General features: G+C 49.4%; 1 protein-coding gene across 1 annotated transcript; it reads right to left on the reverse strand.

The window, feature by feature from the left end:
• Positions 1-1,053: 1,053 nt before the first annotated feature.
• On the reverse strand, positions 1,054-22,013 carry MICOS10 (mitochondrial contact site and cristae organizing system subunit 10). Its single transcript, XM_071575926.1, has 4 exons — positions 21,923-22,013; positions 6,328-6,375; positions 4,023-4,132; positions 1,054-1,298 (listed from the first exon to the last, which is right to left on the reverse strand). Exons 1-4 carry the CDS (start codon positions 21,987-21,989, stop codon positions 1,290-1,292), a joined length of 234 nt encoding a protein of 77 aa, XP_071432027.1. The 5' UTR covers positions 21,990-22,013; the 3' UTR covers positions 1,054-1,289.
• Positions 22,014-22,591: the final 578 nt, after the last annotated feature.

Consider the following 22,591-nt stretch of genomic DNA (forward strand, 5'->3'; position numbering starts at 1 on the left):
GCCAAGGTAATAAAGAGCTTTACATATTTGTGACCCACTCCCAGACAGTGAAACCTCTCTCTGTTGTCCCACTGGAGAGGGGTGAAAAAACAAGTCAGGCTCACAGGTCAGCTGAGCCAGATGGCACAAGGAGCTGCTTCATTCACCCACTGCCCTGGGGAGACTCAAACCTGGGTCACTCCACGACCCAGAGATACAAACAGTAGGGGTTGGTCTCTTCTCCCAGGCACTCAGCAATAGGACAAGGGGGCACGATGGGCTCAAGCTCTGCCAGGGGAAATTGAAGTTGGAGATCAGGAGGAAATTCTTTGCAGAGAGAGTGCTCAGGGATTGGAATGGGCTGCCCAGAGAGGGGGTGGATTCCCCATCCCTGGAGGTTTTTAAACTGAGCTTGGCCGTGGCACTGAGTGCCATGATCTGGTAAAGGGACTGGAGTTGGACCAAGGGTTGGACTTGATGATCTCAGAGGGCTTTTCCAACCCAATCCATTCTGTAATTCTATGGATGTGGCACTGAGAATCCACATCTTGATCCAACCCCAATTGATCCACCACATCTTGATCCACCACATCTTGATCCAACCCCACTGTGATCACCAGCCCAGGGCACTCCGTGCCCTGGGCTGGTGATCACAGTGGGGTTGGATCAAGGGTTGGACTTGCTGATCTCAGAGGTCTTTTCCAACCCAATCCATCCTATGATTCCATAACAGGCAGCACTGCCTCGCTGTACCACTTTGGATTTACTCCTTTGGATTCTGCCTCTCCCAAGAGGACAAACCTCCAGTTTAAAAGGACAACTGTACAAAACGACCCAGGAGTATTTCCGTTGCTCTCCAAACAGCAGCACAGGCAGCAGGGGGTTAATGGGTGATTAATGAGGTGGGAACGCTCCTCTGAACCCGCTCTGGGCTGGGGTTGGCTCTGGCAGTGGGAGGAACAGGCGATGGCAGGAGCTCTCCCAGTGGCCCAGGTGGTCCCAGCTGCTCTGGGCACTCCAAACGAAGCTCTCCTTCCATTCTCTCTCACTCACAGACAAAGTCAACACACCAGAGAAGGCCATTTTTCCTTTATTTATTTCCCAGAAGAGCTCTTCCTTGCACTTTTCAGACACGATACAAAACAAGCAACAGAACTTTGTTTCATGTGCAGAAACAGTTTGTTGGAGTATAAAGAGTTACTGGTGATCGTTACTGAAGAATGTTGGCTTATTCCAGGGGCACTTCAGTATTCCTGAGGAATAATCATTGATTTCTCCTTCCTTCCCACTGGGATAGTCTTAGCCATTAGTCACTGTTCCTGTAAAGCAAGAAGGCTCAGATTATTAAAAAGCCATTGGGGTTCCTTCCATGGGAGCCGCTGCAGGATGGAAAGCAAGACACGGAGCTTTGTAACATTTCCAGAGGGTACAGGAACGTTTTTATCCTTTGCTAGAGCAAGAAGTTGTTCATGGAGAAATGAGGCAGCTGTTTTCATGCAGAACCCTCCATTCTGATAAATTGGGTGCTTCAAAATAACCCAGCATTGTTGGTCAAGTGAACTATTCACAGGTTGAACAGGGACCAGACAGGAATCAAAGCCACAAAAGGCAGGAGGAAAGGCTGCAGTTCCCTTCTGGAATTCCTGCACATCAACAGACCCCACACTGCTATCACAGTGATCATACAAGCTTGGGTGATCATACAGGCTACTAAATAGCCTGAAAAACAGGATCTTTCCCACTCTGCAAGGAATCCAGGCTGTAACTCACAGCCACAGCCTTGAAATGGTTGTTAGATGTTGATTTTAAATTCAGCCAAAGTCACAGTGAAACCCACTTGATCAAATTACTTAAAAAGCCCTCGGAATTGTATGAGCACAATTTGAATTTTTCTGCATTTTAAGTAGCCTCCTGGTCTGGATGAATGGCTCCTGCACTGGTGTTAGTGTTTCATGATCAAATTTCTGACCCAAAGGATGGGCTGTGATGGGCCAAGTTACAGCCAGAACAGCTGCAAAGTCCCTCTGGCATCTCCTGTTATTTGGTATCCTGAAGGTTCTCTGTCCTTTTAAGAACTTGATCCTGAGGAATCAAGAATCCAACTGGTTAAACCCTGAATAACCTGGTCTGACCCCACACTGACCCCCATGACCTCCCTGAAGTCCTTTCCAACTTGAGCTCTCCTGTGATCCTGTGAACTTGATAGACTCAGAAAACCAGAAATAATTTTGTCCAACTTAATCCATGTTCCATTTCCCTCCAATAAAGCTGATTTTCTTGCAGAATCTCTCAGTTTGACAAGTTAACATTTGAACAGAAGTCAGTTGTGTAAGGAAGTCCCACAGAGTTCAGTTATAACACATTTTCTAGGAAAAAAACAGATGAGTGATAATGCAACGATATTTTCCATGTTCCTAACCAAGAGAGATGAAATAATTTGGCTGTAATGACCCTGTAATATCCATGACACGACACTTTGGAGGGAATTAATGACATTAACCATTAAATGGCTTCATCCACAGCTTTCCCCTCTCCTTGTGCCAGAGAAAGCCACGGAGACAGTGATGGAACTCCCTGTCTGGTCCTGGGCCATGCAGGCAGCTGGGGGTCTCCTGGGAAGTGTCCCTTCAGTCACCTCAAGCTTCCAAGGACCACCCTTGGCAGGGAAGGCACAGACTTGTCCCTAATCCCAACAAAATCCCTGACTAGGCTGAGCTGACACTCAGTGCTGTGCTGCCCAACAGCCCTGGTAAGGAGCACCCTGAGTGAGTAATGCTCTCTCTGAACATGAACAGGGCATTTGTCACTCCTGTGAAGCCACAGACAGCTCATTCCAGCTCCTTTCTGGAGACAGAAATTGGAGGAATAACCTCAGGATGGGGTGGAAATCCAACACATCTCAATGTGAATCTGGCCAGAAGAATCAGGCCCAGATCCTTCATTCCAGGCAGGAGCTGGCACTGCTCATCCAAGTCACAGTTTCTCTACATTGCCCTCCAAACTATTTTATTCTGAAGAATTCACTGGAGAATCTCATTATTGTTCCCCTTTAACAGGCAGCTGGAGGGAATATCTGTAAGCAGGTAGGGCTGCAGGAGGTTGGCAAACCTGCCAGTAAATCCAGGGAGGATTGGGCTCAACCTACAGCTGTAGATCCATCAGGAAATGCCTAAAACACCCCCAGGCCTCGTCCCCAGGCAGAGGAACCCCATGGGAACAATTCCTGCACTCCATGGAAAGCTCCTGGCAGAACATTCTGCCTCAGAACTTCCTGAAGTGCCACAGTGAGTGCATCCTGTGGGTGCCTCTCCACTGAAATGCTTTAGGCAGTCCGTGGCTTTGTGGATCCAAAACATGCACACACCCCTTCTTTGCTTTCCAGATACCAGAGTGATAAATTACCATGAGAACAACTCCAACTTTTACATGGGAAGACATTCAGGAAATACTAATGGAGTCATTTTGTGGACTTGGTGCACTGCAGCCAGTCTGTGAGTTCACAAAGAGCTCCTGCTAATTAATCTATTTTAAAATATTTTATTTCAGCATGTGACAGTACTGAACTCACTGAAATGATCTCCTTCAAAACTGTATACAATTTATAATTTTCCAGACTAATTACTACATTACAATCCAGCCAAACAAGCCACAAAACTTAGAAGTGATCTGTTGAAAAACCCCCAAACCCACTGGAGACCAAGGATCAGCTTCCACAGACAGATCTGACATGACTTTTTCTTCCCAGCTCATCTTACTGTTGAGTTTTTCTGCTTTTCTGACACGTATTTTTATTGTCAGTGTACTCAGGGTGTGTTAAAATCCACCTGCAGGATCTGTTAAACTAAATCCATGTAATTCAGTCTAACAAGTTTATGGTCAAACCCAGCAGTGATTAAACATTTCTGAAGAGCAGGGGAACCACTCCTGCTTTAGCAACACAACTTTCCTCTTTCTTCCCAGCACTCCTTTGGGAAAGGCAGAGGAGAATCCCTGGAAATGGTTCCAACTCCCACACAGTGACCATCAACAGGAACTGTACTCACCTTTACAAATTTACCATGGAGAAGATATGGAGACTGGAAGTCGTGCTGACAATTGGAATAAGCCATTCCTAACCCCATCCCTGACCCAAAAGCAACAGGCCATGTCTTTCCTGGGGGAGGAAACAGAGGGTGAGTCAAAAGGAGAGCTCTTGGGTTTATATTGTTATATTGTTATACAATATATTGCATTGTTATATATATATTGTTATATATATTGTTTTATATATATATATTGTTATACATATATTGTTATATATGAATTGTTATATATATATTGTTATACATATATTGCTTTATATATATATAGTTATACATATATTGTTATATATGAATTGTTATATATATATATAGTTATACATATATTGCTTTATATATATATTGTTATACATATATTGCTTTTTATATATATATTTATATATATTGTTATATATGAATTGTTATATATATATAGTTATACATATATTGCTTTTTATATATATATATCTTGTTATACATATATTGTTATATATGAATAGTTATATATATATTGTTATACATATATTGCTTTATATATATATTTTTATATATATTGTTATATATGAATAGTTATATATATATTGTTATACATATATTGCTTTATATATATATCTCGTTATACATATATTGTTATATATGAATTGTTATATATATATATTGTTATACATATATTGATTTTGAAATATATATATATTGTTATACATATATTGTTATATATGAATTGTTATATATATATTGTTATACATATATTGCTTTATATATATATATTGTTATACATATATTGTTATATATGAATTGTTATCTATAGATATATATTGTTATAGAAGCACCAAGACAGACTAAATTACTCCAAGGTGCATATTTAGGCACTTTGGTTCTGTACAGGAGTATCAGTGAGTTACATCACACTTAGAATTTAACAGAGAGCAAGCCCTGAATCCAATGTTTTGATGAAAAGTCATTTTGCTACCAAAGAACTAAGGCCAGTTTTAAAGCCCTGGCAAGACTGGTATAAACTGGTGGCATGAACAGCTCCAGAGATTTGGCTCAGGGTGTTCTGCAGTTCCAGGAGCTCAGAGAGGGGCCACGGGTACCAACCTTGGCACACAACAGCTGGAAGTCTGGGAGCTCCATTCCAACAGAAAAGACAGGGCAAATAATAGAATCACAGAATCATAGAATGGATTGGGTTGGAAGAGATCTCCGAGATCATCAAGTCCAACCCTTGATCCAACCCCACTGTGATCACCAGCCCAGGGCACTCCGTGCCCTGGGCTGGTGATCACAGTGGGGTTGGATCAAGACATGGTGGATTCTCCCTCAGTGCCACATCCATAGTATCACAGAATCCACTGGGTTGGAAAAGCCCACTGAGATCATCAAGTCCAACCCTTGGTCCAACTCCAGTCCCTTTACCAGATCATGGCACTCAGTGCCACGGCCAAGCTCAGTTAAAACCCTCCAGGGATGGGGAATCCACCCCCTCTCTGACAGCCCATTCCAATCCCTGAGCACTCTCTCTGCAAAGAATTTCCTCCTGATCTCCAACTTCATTTTCCCCTGGCAGAGCTTGAGCCCATCGTGCCCCCTTGTCCTATTGCTGAGTGCCTGGGAGAAGAGACCAACCCCCACCTGGACAGAACTTCCCTTCAGGCAGTTCCAGACAGTGCTGAGGTCACCTCTGAGCCTCCTCTTCTCCAGGCTGAACACCCCCAGCTCCCTCAGCCTCTCCCCACAGCACTTGAGCTCCAGTCCCTTCTCCAGCCTCGTTGCTCTTCTCTGGCCCCCCTCCAGCCCCTCAATCTCTTTCCTCAGCTGAGGGGCCCAGAACTGAACACAACACTCAAGGTGTGGCCTCCCCAAGGCAGAGTCCAGGGGAAGGGTCACTGCCCTGGGCCTGCTGGCCACGCTAGTTTGGATCCAGGCCAGGATCCCATTGGCCTTCTTGGCCACCTGGGCACACTGTTGGCTCCTGTTGAGCTTCCTGTCCCTCAGTCCCCCCAGGTCCCTTTCCCCCTGTCCCTCTCCACCCACTCTGTGCCCACCTGTGGCACTGCAGGGGGTTGTTGTGGCCAAAGGGCAGGACCTGCACTTGGCCTCGGTGAACTTCATCCCATTGGAAACAGCCCATCCCTCCAGTCTGTCCAGATCCCTCTGCAGAGCCCTCCTGCCTTCCAGCAGGGAGGGATTGGTCTAAAATGCTGATAAAGTTTTACACACCTCAAAGATTTCTTGGTTTTAAAATACACCTACAAAAGATGGAAACTCAGGATGAGTGCAGAGTACTCACTTTTGAAGAAGATGACTGAGAAAACAATTCCTAGTCCAAATCCAGCACCTGGAACAAGAAATGCAGAGAGTGAGGATTGAGGTAACACAGAGGAATGGGAAATTATTTTGTTCTTTACAGCAATTCTTTTCTCCAACTCTGGGGTGTCAGACTATAAATATCTGACTACACATAATTTCAGCACACCAAAGTGTTCTTAAATAGCAATTCTGAGAAAAACAATTCTTGTTTTCTTAAGTAACTGTAAGCACCTAATTCAGATTAGAATCCCAACATATATAATAAGCACAGTATCAGAAATACTTGGGAAACAAACCAGACTCTCATCCCAGGGATAGTTCCTGAATTGCTGTCACAACCTACAACGTGGAATTAAGATTTATTTGGCTCATTGTCAGCAAATGAGAAACACTTAAATGAAAACTTATTGTGTCCTTGAGCTTTAGGTTTTGCAGATGGATATCTCAGTGTATTTCGTTTATCTCCCCACTTTAACTGCTTCAATGTGTGTCCTGAGGGCAGCAGAACTTTGAAGCTTTGTGTTATTCTATCCCTGACACAGAAAGCTCCAGGCTGCTTATCTTTCACATCCACAACATTCATTAGGAAGGGTATTTAAACACATTAGGAGAGAATGGCTTTTCACATCCTCAATACTATATATAGAAATAACTGCTGCATTTATCCCGAGCCATTAAAACACTCGGCATGTTTTAAAATAATTTTTGCTTTCCTTGGAAGGTGAGCTTAGGACTTTCTGCAAGAAAATCAGGCAAGTCTGCAAAACTCCTCTCAGGAACCAATAAATGTAACAGTGAAAATTTGCAGCTGAGTGGGCAATTTCTACTTTTAATTTTATGCACTAAAGACAAGAATTTTAGATAAGGCACGGAAGTACAAAAGTTTAAAAAAAGGGAGGGGGGAAATCAGTCATGCACATGCTCCTTAAAAACAACCACCAACAGTTCCAGGTTTATTTTGCACCAAACACATCCTGTTACGGGTTTCAATTCCCTTCTTGCAATACAAGAATTGTAATTTAATTTAAGTGTGGTGAGTTTATTAATTAAAATACATCCTTTTTTTTCCTGTTCCTAAAAGCACGTGATCCTCAGTTAAGATCCTGCTGAACACACTTCTAGCTTGAGCCCAGCCCAGTGTCAAGGAATCCTGGACCCTCCTGCCATGTAAGATGATGTTTCTGTTTTTAAAGTTTTCTTTCACTCTTCAAACCTTTTTCTTTGCAAAAAGCATATTAATGGTAGTTTCCACTGAGGAGCAGTTTACTCAAACAACACTTAATACATCCTGAGTACTTCATGATGCACCACATAGTTCTGGGCCCCTCAGTTGAGGAAAGAGATTGAGGGGCTGGAGCGGGGCCAGAGAAGAGCAACGAGGCTGGAGAAGGGACTGGATGTGGCTCTGAGTGTCCTCTGAAAACACCTCCAGGGATGGAGAATCCACCATGTCTTGATCCAACCCCACTGGGATCACCAGCCCAGGGCACAGAGTGCCCTGGGCTGGTGATCCCAGTAGGGTTGGATCAAGGGTTGGACTTGATGATCTCAGAGGTCTCTTCCAACCCAAGTGAGAAGAGCAACAAGGCTGGAGAAGGGACTGGAGCACAAGTGCTGTGGGGAGAGGCTGAGGGAGCTGGGGGTGTTCAGCCTGGAGAAGAGGAGGCTCAGAGGTGACCTCAGCACTGTCTGGAACTGCCTGAAGGGAAGTTCTGGCCAGCTGGGGGTTGGTCTCTTCTCCCAGGCACTCAGCAATAGGACAAGGGGGCACGATGGGCTCAAGCTCTGCCAGGGGAAATTGAAGTGGGAGATCAGAAAATATTCTTTGCTGAGAGAGTGCTCAGGGATTGGAATGGGCTGCCCAGAGAGGGGGTGGATTCCCCATCCCTGGAGGTTTTTAACTGAGCTTGGCTGTGGCACTGAGTGCCATGATCTGGTAAAGGGACTGGAGTTGGACCAAGGGTTGGACTTGATGATCTCGGAGGTCTTTTCCAACCCAATCCATTCTATGATTCTATTCTATTCTATGATTAACTAAGCATTCCATGCTTTTTATTGATTGGGAAACCTTGGCTAGCAGAACAGAGGTGACCAAACATGACCTGAGCCAATGCCCTCGTGTTCACCCTCCTCAGGACTTCACTGTGTGTATTTACTGAGAGCTCGAGGTGAGAGCTGGTTTAAAAAGTCTTCCTTTCCCTCCAGCTTTCAGCTGTGCCAGAGGTAACAGCTTTACCAGGCCATGCACCCCAGGGCAGCCCCACAGAACACAAAGCAAAGGAGCTCTGAGTGTGCCAAGTGCCCTGACACATCTCCCCTGGACACTCTCGAGCCCACGAGGGCAGGTTTGCACTCTGACCATTTGCACAGCATAGGGAAGGTCTGGGATCCTCAGCTGTCTGCTCAGAGTTTGGGGGTTTGCTGCATTTCAGACAATAAGAGAGACACTCCTTGGAGCATCTCCCCCAAACCTGGCTCACCCTGTGCAGAGACATCAGGCACAGCTGGAGCCACAGAAATCCCCTCCCAGCACAGCCTTCCTCGGGCACCTCTGCTACAGCCCAGCTGGTGCTGCTCTCCCACAGTGTTTATGCCATTAGGAGGGATAATTACTATCTCCCAGAATCCATCCAAGGATACTGTTTGGCCTCCTGTGCCCACCCCTGTGCCAGCCTGTCCCTACAACCCACCGTGGGGCTGCCACTTTGCTTTGGGCTGTTGTGCTTTGGGCTGTTGTGCTTTGGGCTGTTGTGCTTTGGGGCTGTTGGTGCTTTGGGGCTGTTGTGCTTTGGGGCTCTTGGTCCTTTGGGGCTGTTGGTGCTTTGGGGCTTGTTGGTGCTTTGGGGCTGTTGGTACTTTGGGGCTGTTGGTGCTTTGGGGCTGTTGGTCCTTTGGGGCTCCTGGTGCTTTGGGGCTCCTGGTGCTTTGGGGCTCCTGGTGCTTTGGGGCTGTTGGTGCTTTGGGCTGTTCTGCTTTGGGCTGTTGGTGCTTTGGGGCTGTTGATGCTTTGGGGCTCTTGGTGCTTTGGGGCTCTTGGTGCTTTGGGGCCCACAGGGACTTCCTGGAGGGAATTGTTCCTGCTCAGACAGCACCAGGTGCTGTTTGAGCTGCCCCAGTTCAGCCATGAGGGACAGACACCAGTCCCCAGAAGATCCATCCCCTCTGCCAACCCAAACACCAGAGAAGGGATGCACAGGATGGCAAATCCTGCATCACCTCCATGGGCAGTTTCCAATGTCACCCCATTTTCCAGTCAAACCCACATTCTTCCCACCAGCCTGGTGGGTGAACTGCACACTTTTTTGTCTCAAGACAGCCCTGCACTAAAGAAGCAACTGTAATAAATGCAGTTGTTCTCCATCTACTTCCAGAAATCACCGTTTTCCTCCCCTCCTTTGGATGTTCTCTCACATTACAGCCCCTCAGTGAGGGCTCCTCACTGATGCCATCAGTGCTCCTTCCTGCTGGCCATGGGTGAAGCTACAGGGTACACTTAAAAGGTGAAAAATTTATTATTTCTGTCAACTGCAACTCAGCCTAAGCCCAAAGCAAAAACTGGGTCTTGCCCCACACCAACAGCACTGTTGAGCAGATGTGCTCCAGCACCACTGACCTCAGAACACTCTGTTTTTCCCGAGAAGCTTTTTCTGAAGCAGTTCATTTGAAGAGGTTGTTCTTTTTCATGAAAATGCAATTTTTGTGCAATTTCAGAGGACATGAGTGCCCTCTGTTCCAGCAGGAAGGGCAGCACAGTGACAGTACAAAAAGATGATGGTAAGATATCTAAGGCCTTGCTCTAAGTAATAAAAATGTGACAGAGAAGTGAAGGAGATCTGACAGCTCAGGGGTTTTGGGTTCTGTACAAGAGGGTAACTTGGGAAGCAAAGCCAAAAATGCACCTTTGCTTTCCTCATCCCAAAGGCAGTTTGGGTCACTCCTCTCACAGTTGGATACTGTGCTGGAAACTCTTGTGAGCACAACACCCTGACAACAACAAACACCAAATCTGCCCCTTCACAGCAGCCACTGCATGGACAGCATCTGCTCTCCTCTAGTTGGTTTTAACAATTAAAAATTGGGTTTAACTGAAAGCCAGACCCTTAAGCTACATTTAATTCCTTAGCCTGTCTGGTTAAGAACCTCTTTCTGCAGATAGTTTGTCACTCATCTTCACTCCACTAGAAAGTATTTGTGGTTCTGTGGTCATTTCCTGTGTCTACAGGACCAAGGGGGGAGGCAAACCCCTCTTGCCTCGGGAGCAAAGCCCTGCCTTTCACTTTAATTCTATCTAAAGTTACACCAGAGATAAACAATGGCCGAGCTGTTGATGAGTTTTGCAGGTTTAAGTTCTCACATGCTCCATTTCCTCTCAAAGAGGTGATGTGTTGCTTCAAAGAGCCTCCTCCCACCTGAGCAGGGGACACTCCAGCTGTTCCTCCCAAAGACCGGCCCCTCCAGGCCAGGCTTTAACTCCAGAACAATAAAACATGAAAGGTTTATCTTACAATAAAAACAAACGAACACGGAAAAGCGAAGGGCTTGATTTTCCCCCCTCCTTTTCTTACATGAGAGACTCTTTGGAGGAAAAGGCCACAGGAAACAGTACAATGCATTTTTCACCTTCTCTGACAGTTTAAAATGTTTAACTAGAAAAGCAGCCTCTTCCACCCCACATCCATCACCTCAGCCTGAGCTCACTCACAGTGTCAGCAGGGGCCAGGACAGTCCTGGGGACACCTCCCTCCTGCTCCCTGGGGATGGACCAGCACAGCCACACGGAACTGGGATCAGGCACCAAGACAGGCCCCGAAACTCCTTCACTCTCCTTTTGTTTTGGCTCTTACACCTTCCAAGAAAAACGTCCTGGCACCTCCAATCCATCTCCCACACAGCAGAGCACGTGCCCTGCACCCACCAGGATGCCATAAACGTGTCAGAGGGAAACACAAATCTCCAGGATGGGCTCCTGCCCCACAGGAACACCTGGGAAAAGGGGTTTATTCTGTAAATTTAATCCACAGTCCCTCCAAGAGCAACAGTACCTGGTTCTCCCCTGGGCTGGGGCAGCTTTAAGACAGCCACACCTATAGATGGACTTTGCTGGAAACTTCAAATAGAAGGATTAAACTCTGCTCCTTGACATCTGCCAGATGTGTTGCTGCTATTACAGCAGCTGGAGGGTTCTCAATTACTTAATCTGACAAAAAGAAAACTATTATTTTCCTTTGCCATTCCTCAAGCACAAAGACAAAACCAAGAGCTTCAGCCTCCAACCCCACTCTGACAAGATCCACAGAGGGGTGCTGTGCAAAAACAGGGAGCAGAGCTGCCCTCCTGCACCAGGCAGAAATCCGAGACCATGAAATCACTTATTTATGGAGAGAATTAATTTTAAGCAGACTCTTAGTGAGGTCTTAGTGGCAGGAATCAGATTTTCTTCAAACACCAACTCTGGAGCTTTCATTCCCATCTCCCCCGTGGTGTGGGTTGTTTATGGAGCAGACAGAAAAATGAGCAAGGACAGTGGAAGAAAACATGGTGAAATTACATCCCAAGTACTCGAGGAAGAAGCAGAAAAAAGTGTGTTTTGTTCTCTTCTAGCATGTGACTGTAGCAATATTTGGAATAACAGAATATTAATATCCAAACACCTTTATAATAAAAACTCCTGACGTGCTTTCAGGGGCTGTTTCACCTTTAAGCACTTGTGCAGGTCAAACGCTGCCCGAGGGCAAACCCGAGATAACCATCAGCTCTGCCGCAGGGACAGGCAGGAAGTGCCCGTGATCTCCCAGGGAATCACAGCAATAACCTTGGAGCACTCCAGGAACTTTTCATCCTGGCACTGATGGATGAGCTGCGAGACCCGAGGGCACAAACATTTCCTCTCCCTTTTAAAAGGAGAAGGGGAGAGGAGTGGAAGCTGCTCTTGGAGAGACTCTGCAACTTCCCTGGGAGGGTGGGCAGGCCCTGGCACAGGGTGGGCAGAGCAGCTGTGGCTGCTCCATCCCTGGAAGCGTCCAAGGCCAGGCTGGACAGGGCTTGGAGCACCCTGGGACGGTGGGAGGTGTCCCTGCCATGTTCATCTAATGGAACAAGATGAGCTTTAGGGTTGTCTATGTATGTATGTATGGCCAAACTTCGTGAAGGAGGATTTGGGCAGGGCTGTCCCCACGTGCCCTTCCAGCCCACGCAGTGGATTTCAGGTGAGGCTCAGCGAGCACAGAACTGGCCCCACCGTTTCAGTCCTGAGGTTCATCTGCCACGGCCGAGCGAGCTTGGACAGTGCCAGGGAAGTCCTCAGGACTAGAACCTACAGCCCCCGGCATTGCCCAGCAGGTCTCCCATCCAAGTACTAATCCGGGGCTGACCCTGCTGAGCTTCCGAGATCTGACGGGATCGGATGGCAGGGAGGCATTAACTGCCCAGTAGGGTTGTCTAATGTTCATCTAATCAAACAAGATGAGCTTTAAGGCCCCTTCCAACCCAAGCAGGCCATGATTTTAGGATCAGAATTGCATCAAGTTGTTAGACAAGTCAGGGCCATGCTCAGTTCAGGAGCTCATGGGTGAAAAATCAGCAAGACATCCATAATACAGAAAACACATCTCTGACAGGAAACCTCACCTTGTCTTCCTGCAATGAAATATTCTGCTCATGGAAACAGTAGCATTGCTAAAAGTTTAGCAGGCAAACAAACTCCCATTTAGGGGTTTTGCAGCCCAGCTGGGAGGGCTGGCAGTGATGGTGCTTCACACCCACCCAGCTCAGGCTGGGCAGCACTGACGTCTGCTGGCCCAGCTCAGAAACAGGCAGTTCAGAGCAACAAGAGTTTGGGGCAGAAATGATGAGGAAAGGGCCTGATCCTTCTCTAACCTCTCAATAAACATTTATTATATCAAGGACTTGCCAACATCCTTGATGAACAAACCTCTGAAAGGATTTTGTCAGAGAGCTCTTTCTGATATAACAGAGTTGTTCCCACCTCCTGCTGGAACATCTCCAGCACCAAAGGAGAGGTTTAGGGTATCACTTGGCTACAACAGCCCCTTTCCCCTGGGCACTGTCACCGTGTGCCACCTCCCAAAAAAGGCACAGCTGGCACCTCCCCAACATACTAATGCGGAAGAGCAGCAGGTCAGAGCACTCTGGATTCATTTCCAGTGGAGCAGAATCATAGAATGGATTGGGTTGGAAAAGCCCTCTGAGATCATCAAGTCCAACCCTTGGTCCAACTCCAGTCCCTTTACCAGATCATAGCACTCAGTGCCACGGCCAAGCTCAGCTGAAAAACCTCCAGGGATGGGGAATCCACCCCCTCTCTGGGCAGCCCATTCCAATCCCTGAGCACTCTCTCTGCAAAGAATTTCTTCCTGATATCCAACTTCAGTTTCCCCTGGCAGAGCTTGAGCCCATCGTGCCCCCTTGTCCTATTGCTGAGTGCCTGGGAGAAGAGACCAACCCCCACCTGGCCAGAACTTCCCTTCAGGCAGTTCCAGACAGTGCTGAGGTCACCTCTGAGCCTCCTCTTCTCCAGGCTGAACACCCCCAGCTCCCTCAGCCTCTCCCCACAGCACTTGTGCTCCAGTCCCTTCTCCAGCCTCGTTGCTCTTCTCACTTGGGTTGGAAGAGACCTCTGATTATCAAACCCAACCCTTGATCCAACCCCACTGTGATCACCAGCCCAGGGCACAGAGTGGGGCACAGAGTGGGGCACAGAGTGGGGCACTCTGTGCCCTGGGCTGGTGACCACAGTGGGGTTGGATCAAGACATGGTGGATTCTCCATCCCTGGAGGTGTTTCAGAGGACACTCAGTGCCACATCCAGTCCCTTCTCCAGCCTCGTTGCTCTTCTCTGGCCCCGCTCCAGCCCCTCAATCTCTTTCCTGAACTGAGGAGCCCAGAACTGAACACAACACTCAAGGTGTGGCCTCCCCAAGGCAGAGCGTGGCAGGTTTGGGGTTTGCAGAGCCTGCATGGCACAGCCCTCCCCTTGGGTTTTCCTGCCCCAAAGGACACCAAGGGCAGGCTGGAACAGTCAGGGCACAGCTGGGCACTCCCAGGCAGGGCACAGCCCCCTGACTCACCCAGCTGGGCAGCCCAGAGGAACAGCAGGGCACACAGTTAGGAGGAGACCTGGATTCCTAAAGGTTTTCCTGGCTTTTTTTCCAACAGAAGGTAAGAGCCCCTTAATTTGTAGGTGGTCACTGCACTCAGAACTCTGCTAACACCAGAACTAACACTGCTGTTGGATCTCTGACTACAAGCCTATTCTTGGAGCACCATTTGTCCACCTCTTCCAAAGAAAACACTTTTTGTTGTCTGTGCTGCCTCCCTGCACAGCCTGAGCCAGGAGCAGTTCATATTTACACTCCTTGGTCTGCAGGACACAACTGGTAGGGCTGGACCTTCTGTACTACAAAGCAAAAGGCCCTGGGGTTCCAAAGCTCACTCACAATGCAGTTTGTGCTCACAGAATATCCATGTTGAAAACAAGACCCCAAAGGAAGAAGGAGCCTTTTGACCCAGTAGCTGAGACTGGATGGTCACACTACAATTGCCAAGCAAAAAAAGACTTCAAAACAGGAATGTCAGGATTTTTGTGTATTTAGACAAAGTCTAATCCAGTTTTCAGAAAGTATAATCAAGTTTTATCATTATATAGACTGACTTTATCCTATTCATAACCATGTGAAGGATTATTTAAAAATACTGACATTGCAATCCATACAATGATTCTTTCTGAAACATCCAATCTGTGGAATGACACAAACAATACAATTTCACCCTTGCCATTAACAGAACAGCTATTCAGGCAGGCCAGATGATGCAAGCCAGAAGAAATCATGTTAACAGTTGCAGGAGAATTCAAAGCGCCCTTTTCTCTTAAAAAAATCCCTATTAAATGGAAATTAGAAGCGTTTTATTTTCAGATGTCAAAACAGAGGATTAGAGGAAAATGAACATCACTGCACTGAGCTATTTAGAGGCTTCCAGGCTGAATTTTGGTCAATCACAGACATACATCAAAACATTTCTCTCCTAAAAAAGCAACGAGCTCCAACACAGGAGCCAAGGAGCAAAGAGCTTTCCTAGGATTACCTTTCAGAAACAGGGAAATCACAGCGTTCACCTCAGTTGAAACTACAACAGCTTCAAAACAAACCAGGACATGCAGGCACACAAACCTCTCTGTGCCACACAAACCCTTCATTGCCTCTCTGGCCCCTGGAAATGGCTTGTAATAATAATTGGTCTGAAATTACAGCCCCGCAGCAACAACCAACTCTGACGGTCTTTTGTGAGTAATTGTCTTTGCAAACGAACAGAGGTGAACCATCAATCAGTCACACAAACAAACCAAAGGGAGCTGGGGGTGTTCAGCCTGGAGAAGAGGAGGCTCAGAGGTGACCTCAGCACTGTCTGGAACTGCCTGAAGGGAAGTTCTGGCCAGGTGGGGGTTGGTCTCTTCTCCCAGGCACTCAGCAATAGGACAAGGGGGCACGATGGGCTCAAGCTCTGCCAGGGGAAACTGAAGTTGGATATCAGGAAGAAATTCTTTGCAGAGAGAGTGCTCAGGGATTGGAATAGGCTGCCCAGAGAGGGGGTGGATTCCCCATCCCTGGAGGTTTTTAACCTGAGCTTGGCCGTGGCACTGAGTGCCATGATCTGGTAAAGGGACTGGAGTTGGACCAAGGGTTGGACTTGATGATCTCAGAGGTCTCTTCCAACCCAAGTGAGAAGAGCAACGAGGCTGGAGAAGGGACTGGAGCACAAGCCCTGTGGGGAGAGGCTGAGGGAGCTGGGGGTGTTTAGCCTGGAGAAGAGGAGGCTCAGAGGTGACCTCAGCACTGTCTGGAACTCCCTGAAGTTCTGTCCAGGTGGGGGTTGGTCTCTTCTCCCAGGCACTCAGCAAGAGGACAAGGGGGCACGATGGGCTCAAGCTCTGCCAGGGGAAACTGAAGTTGGAGATCAGGAAGAAATTCTTTGCAGAGAGAGTGCTCAGGGATTGGAATGGGCTGCCCAGAGAGGGGGTGGATTCCCCATCCCTGGAGGTTTTTAACCTGAGCTTGGCCGTGGCACTGAGTGCCATGATCTGGTAAAGGGACTGGAGTTGGACCAAGGGTTGGACTTGATGATCTCAGAAGGCTTTTCCAACCCAATCCATTCTATGATTCTGTGGATGTGGCACTGAGGGAGAATCCACCATGTCTTGATCTAACCCTACTGTGATCACGAGCCCAGGGCACTCTGTGCCCTGGGCTGGTGATCACAGTGGGGTTGGATCAAGGGTTGGACTTGATGATCTTGGAGGTCTCTTCCAACCCAATCCATTCTATGATTCTAAGACAGCCCAACCCAGCCCTGCACACACACACACACACACACTCTTCTCACAGCCACCCTGGGAATGGGAGGGGAACAAAACCTCAGAGACAGCCCCATCCTGCCCAAACCAAAGAAATATCAGCCTTAAAAAAAAGGTGAGCAGCTCAACTCCATCTAACAATAAACACAATGGCTCAATGTTTTGTGCAGGCACAAAGAGGTTTCACCCACTCTTTGAAAGGAGACACTGCCTTGACAACACTCTCTGTTTGGGACCAACAGGAAAAGGTTCACTCCAAATTACAAGACACACACACAGGTAGTGCCCAAGAGCTCAAAAACATAACACAGCGTTTCAAAGGATGGAAAATAAGATAAATATTTATTTTGGACGTTTTAATGGCAGGAGATCAAGTTTTTTTTCCAGGAGCTCCAACTAAAACAGAGCAGCACAAACACAGCTAACTACAAACACTGGGGGAGTGGGAATCCTGACAGACCAGTATTTAAAACCAGATTAGTGCTAATAAAACCAGCCTGAGGGCTCTGCCTCCCTTTCTTCCTCTCCTCTGTTTCCCATGTCCCTTCAGCCCTCAAACTAATCCACAGGAGTTTTCTGTCCACGGTTCTCACAGAGACTGGGAAATGTCCCACATGCAAAGCTGCAGAAATGCAGCATTTCCCTTTATTTAGAAAGGATGGAAAGGGAAAACTCAGGGCTAATCACACTGGGGGTTTTCCCAGCCCTTGCCTGTAGCACTCAGGAAGGATGTAAAGGAGCATCTGGAAGGAAATTGCAGCCCACGAGAAGGAAAAGTCTGACAAAGGACGAAGTTTACCAAATCCTACATCCCACACAACAAGCAATTAAAGTCTCAAGTAAAAAAAGTTTATTTTCTTTCTTTCTCTTTCCTTTTCTCTTTCTTTCTTCTCTTTCTCTTTCCTTCTTTCCTTTCTCTTTCTTTTCTTCTGTTTTTCTTTTTCTCTTTCTTTCCTTCTTTATCTTTCCTTCTTTCTTTCCTTCTCTTTCTTTCTTTCCTTCTCTCCTCTTTCTTTCCTTCCTTTTCTTTCTTTCTTTCTTTCCTTCTCTCCTCTTTCTTTCCTTCCCTTTCTTTCTTTCTTTCTTTCTTTCTTTCTTTCTTTCTTTCTTTCTTTCTTTCTTTCTTTCTTTCTTTCTTTCTTTCTTTCTTTCTTTCTTTCTTTCTTTCTTTCTTTCTCTTTCTTTTCTCTTTCTTTTTCTTTCTTTCTCTTTTTCTTTCTTTCTCTCTCTTTTCTCTCTCTCTTTTTCTCTCTTTTCTTTCTCTCTCTCTTTTTCTCTCTTTTCTTTCTCTCTTTCTTTTTCTTTTCTTTCTCTCTTTTTCTTTCTTCCTCTTTCTTTTTCTTTCTCTTTTTCTTTCTTTCTTTCTCTTTCTTTTTCTTACTCTCTTTTTTCTTTCTCTCTCTTTTCTTTCTCTCTTTCTCTTTTCTTTCTCTCTTTTCTGTCTCTCTTTCTTTCTCTTTTCTTTCTCTCTCTTTTCTTTCTCTCTCTCTTTTTCTTTCTTTCTTTCTCTTTCTTTCTCTCTTTTCTCTCTTTCCAACCACCCTTGATGGTTTATGGGAAACTCCAGCAAACTTTGCAGCCATACCACAAACCCACCACCACAACCCCACAAGGGTTTGCTGTCCTTGCAGAGGAAACCAAACCATTCCCAGTGGGACAGGCTGGGAATGTCCCTGCTGGCAGCTCTGGGCACCCCCTCACTCCTCATTTAAGGGCCAGCAGCAGCTTCAGTCACAAACCATTGGGGTGTGGAGCAACTTTGGGGCTGTTCTGCCCTCCAACGTTCACCCAGAGCCCTTTGCTGGTGGCACCAGGGGCAGGTTGGCAGCACAAACGTTTCAGTCACTGAGCAGTTGTAAAAGCACAAACCAGGAAAATGCTCAACACACACAAACACAAACACGTGCCCAGCCCATCACAGCAGGTTTGGCAACAAGATAATAAAATGAAGGAGCTGCTGATCACAGTGGATGTCACAGATCATGAGACTTTCTTGGGCAGCCTAAAGAAAGACAGGAATTTAATGGAGACCTTTGCTCAGTGCCCATCATGAGGCCAACACTGGGAATCAATCCATGACCTGGAGCCCTCATGGACAGGGCAAAGCACCTTCCCCTCCCTCTGTCAGACCTTTGGGATGGAAGAAAACACCCAACTAGAACACAGGCCTGCAGAGGGATGTTCTGCAGTGAAACACAGGCCAGCTGAGGGATGGGCTGCAGTGAAACACAGGCCAGCTGAGGGATGGGCTGCAGTGAAACACAGGCCTGCAGAGGGATGGGCTGCAGTGAAACACAGGCCAGCTGAGGGATGGGCTGCAGTGAAACACAGGCCTGCAGAGGGATGGGCTGCAGTGAAACACAGGCCAGCTGAGGGATGGGCTGCAGTGAAACACAGGCCTGCAGAGGGATGGGCTGCAGTGAAACACAGGCCAGCTGAGGGATGGGCTGCAGTGAAACACAGGCCTGCAGAGGGATGGGCTGCAGTGAAACACAGGCCAACTGAAGGATGGGCTGCAGTGAAACACAGGCCTGCAGAGGGATGTTCTGCAGTGAAACACAGGCCAGCTGAGGGATGGGCTGCAGTGAAACACAGGCCAGCTGAGGGATGGGCTGCAGTGAAACACAGGCCAGCTGAAGGGATGGGCTGCAGTGAAACACAGGCCAGCTGAGGGATGGGCTGCAGTGAAACACAGGCCAGCTGAAGGGATGGGCTGCAGTGAAACACAGGCCAGCTGAGGGATGGGCTGCAGTGAAACACAGGCCAGCTGAAGGGATGGGCTGCAGTGAAACACAGGCCAGCTGAGGGATGGGCTGCAGTGAAACACAGGCCAGCTGAGGGATGGGCTGCACCCAGGGCAGGGACACCAGGCTGGGAGGTACAGACACACCTGAGGGTCAGGGATATCCAGAGGGACCTGGAGAAGCTCCAGCAGGGCCTGTGGGAATCTGATGAGGTTCATCAATAACAGGAGCTGGTGCTGGAGCTGGGTGGGGGATGACCAGATGGAGAACAGCCCTGGGAGAAGGACTGGGGGGTGCTGGGGGACAGGCTGGACATGCCCTGGCCGTGCCCTGGGCTGGTCCCACAGTGGGGTCAGCAGGACAGGGGGGGTTCTGCCCCTCTGCCCCCTCAGGTGAGACCCCCAGCCCTGGGGACCTGCTCAGGAAGGACCTGGAGCTGCTGGAGGGCCCAGAGGAGGCAGCAGGATGGGCAGAGGATGGAGCAGCTCTGTGGGGAGGGAAGGTTGGGAGAGCTGGGATTGCTCAGCCTGGAGAAGAGAAGGCTCCAGAGTGACCCAATTCCCTGTTCCAGTGTGTGAAAGGAGGTCTGAGAGGTGGAGAGAGACCCTTTACAAGGGCCTGGAGTGACAGGATAAGGGGAGTCAGTTCAAACTGGCAGACAGGAGGTCTGGCTGGATATTGGGAAAAAAAACCTTTCCCCTGTGAGGGTGGGCAGGCCCTGGCACAGGGTGGGCAGAGCAGCTGTGGCTGCCCCATCCCTGGGAGTGTCCAAGGCCAGGCTGGACAAGGCTTGGAGCAACCTGGGACAGTGAAAGGTGTCCCTGGTCAGGTCAGGGATGGAACAAGATGGGCTTTAAGGTCCCTTCCAGTCCAAACCAGTCTGGGATTCTGTGAAATCAACCCTGTATCCACTTCCTTGAGCCTCCAGGAGGGAGGATGTACAGGATTCCTGCCTGTACAGCTGCAGCCCAGAGCCAGCTCTTGTTTACAGTCTGGCATACTTAATATTTTATGATAAAGCAACCAATGCTATGGAAATATAAACATATCTGGGTATGTTTGTCAGACAAAACTGAATAGAATTTCACAAGGAAAAACATTGCTCTGGAGCACTTGACACTTCCCAAAGGTCTGTTATAAACAATGGAAGTTTCAGTTTACTTAAAATTATTAAACATCTTTTCTAATGGAAAAGTATTAGGCAACTAAAACCCCCGAGTTCCTCGTCAGCTTTCAAGGACAAGAAATAAACATTCCCAGATCCTACTTAGGGCTGTAAAAGACACATGGAAAGAATACCTGGTGTGCCAGACACTGCTCAATATGTTGAATTAAAAGGTTTGGGGTTGCAAACACGTTTTTTAGTGAAGGCAGAAGGTCCTGAGGTGAGCCCTGAGCAGGGAAAACTCGGAGACACCTCAGGAACGGGTTGTTGTAGAGCTGGAGTACCACAGGCAAGGGCACAGCCCCAACTTTAAGGGCAAATAAAACCGGAGAAACCCCAAAGAACCGTTTCTTTACTTAAAGAAACAGAACTGCAGTCCCGGGGCTGGGAGTGACAACACTCCTCAATGTCACACTCCACGCACGCTGAGGGCACATGGCAGAACCCTCGGCGTGTCATGATGCCCTCCTGCCTTTAACAGGCACAGCCCGGGACGGGCATGGAGTGATGGGCACGGAGGGGATGGGCACGGAGGGGATGGACGGACACGGAGGGGATGGATGGGTACGGAGCGATGGGCACGGAGGGAACGGGCACGGAGGGAACGGACGGGCACGGAGCGATGGGCACGGAGCGATGGGCACGGAGGGGATGGACGGGCACGGAGGTGATGGACAGGCACGGAGGTGATGGGCACGGAGGGGATGGACGGGCACGGAGGGGATGGATAGACACGGAGCGATGGGCACGGAGGGGACGGACAGGCACGGAGCGATGGGCACGGAGGGGACGGACAGGCACGGAGCGATGGGCACGGAACGATGGGCACAGCTCTGCGCGGCCCGAGCTCACACCGCTCCCCGGCCAAGGTCGCGGCACGGCATGGCCACCTGTGCCTGCCCGGGGCTCATTCATTCCGGGCCCTGACTCCTCGTGGAAAGCTCTTACCCACTCCGTGAGTACCCAGAAGCCGAACCCGCCCGCACCGCGCTCGGCAGGGCCGGGCCGGGCCGGGCCCGAGGGGGTCCGAGCCCGCGGCCAAGGTCACCTTGCCAGGTCCAGGGTCGCCGGCTCTGCCCGACCCCGCGGGGCAGCGCTGCCGGCGGACCCTCCGCACGCCCCGGGCCCGTCCGGTCTCTCAGCCCCCTGAGGCGAGCCCGGGGCGCCGGGGGAGGCACCGGGCCCCGCGCCACCGGGCCGCGCGGGGGGGGCCGCTCCCGCAGCTCCGGGGCGCCCGGGCGGCCTCTGGCGCTGCCCCACGGGCCGTGCCGCCCCGCCGCGGCCTCGCCGCCCTTACCGAGCTTCACGGCCGAGTCCGCCACACACCGGTCCCACTTCCTGCCCAGGTCGCCCTCCGACGCCATCTTGCCCGTCCCCTCGCCTCCTCCCCCCGCGCAACTCTCGCGAGACCCGCCGCTGCGCCGCCTGCCCGCGGCCGGCAGATCTCGCGAGAGCTCGGCGCCGCCGTTGCCATGGTTACCGGCGGGCGGGCGTCATGGCCGCCGCTCCCGACCTTGGGCCCGGCCCAACCGCCGCTCCTGCCCCGTAAGGTCCGGCCCAAAGCGCCGTTTTACCCCGTAGGGCCCGGCCCGCCACGGCCCCAGCCCTTCGTGGGCGCCACCTCTCCGTGTAGAGCTCCCGCTGTGCCCTTGTTAGCCCTCGCCTCCCTCAGGCTATGGCAGCATCTCCTCGCAGGCCCCCGCGTTGGGCCCGAGGCCGCCGCGCCGCCCGCAGCGCTCTCGCCAACGCCGTGGTAAGAGCCCAGCCGTGCTGCAGGGCAAGGCCTCTCTCTGCAGCGTGCGGTACAGCCACTAGGCACGCTCCCGCGTAGGTGTTCCCTGCCACAGGTCCTGCACCCCACACAGCTCCTGAGTCACCTGTGCCGAGGGTGGCAGAGCCCGGAACAACTTCACAGGGAGGGCCCGGAGTCTCCATCTCTGGTGACATTCCGAGCCCTCCTGGGCAT

This window comes from Pithys albifrons, chromosome 22 (genome assembly GCF_047495875.1).
Source record: "Pithys albifrons albifrons isolate INPA30051 chromosome 22, PitAlb_v1, whole genome shotgun sequence".
Classification (NCBI taxonomy): Eukaryota; Metazoa; Chordata; class Aves; order Passeriformes; family Thamnophilidae; genus Pithys; species Pithys albifrons.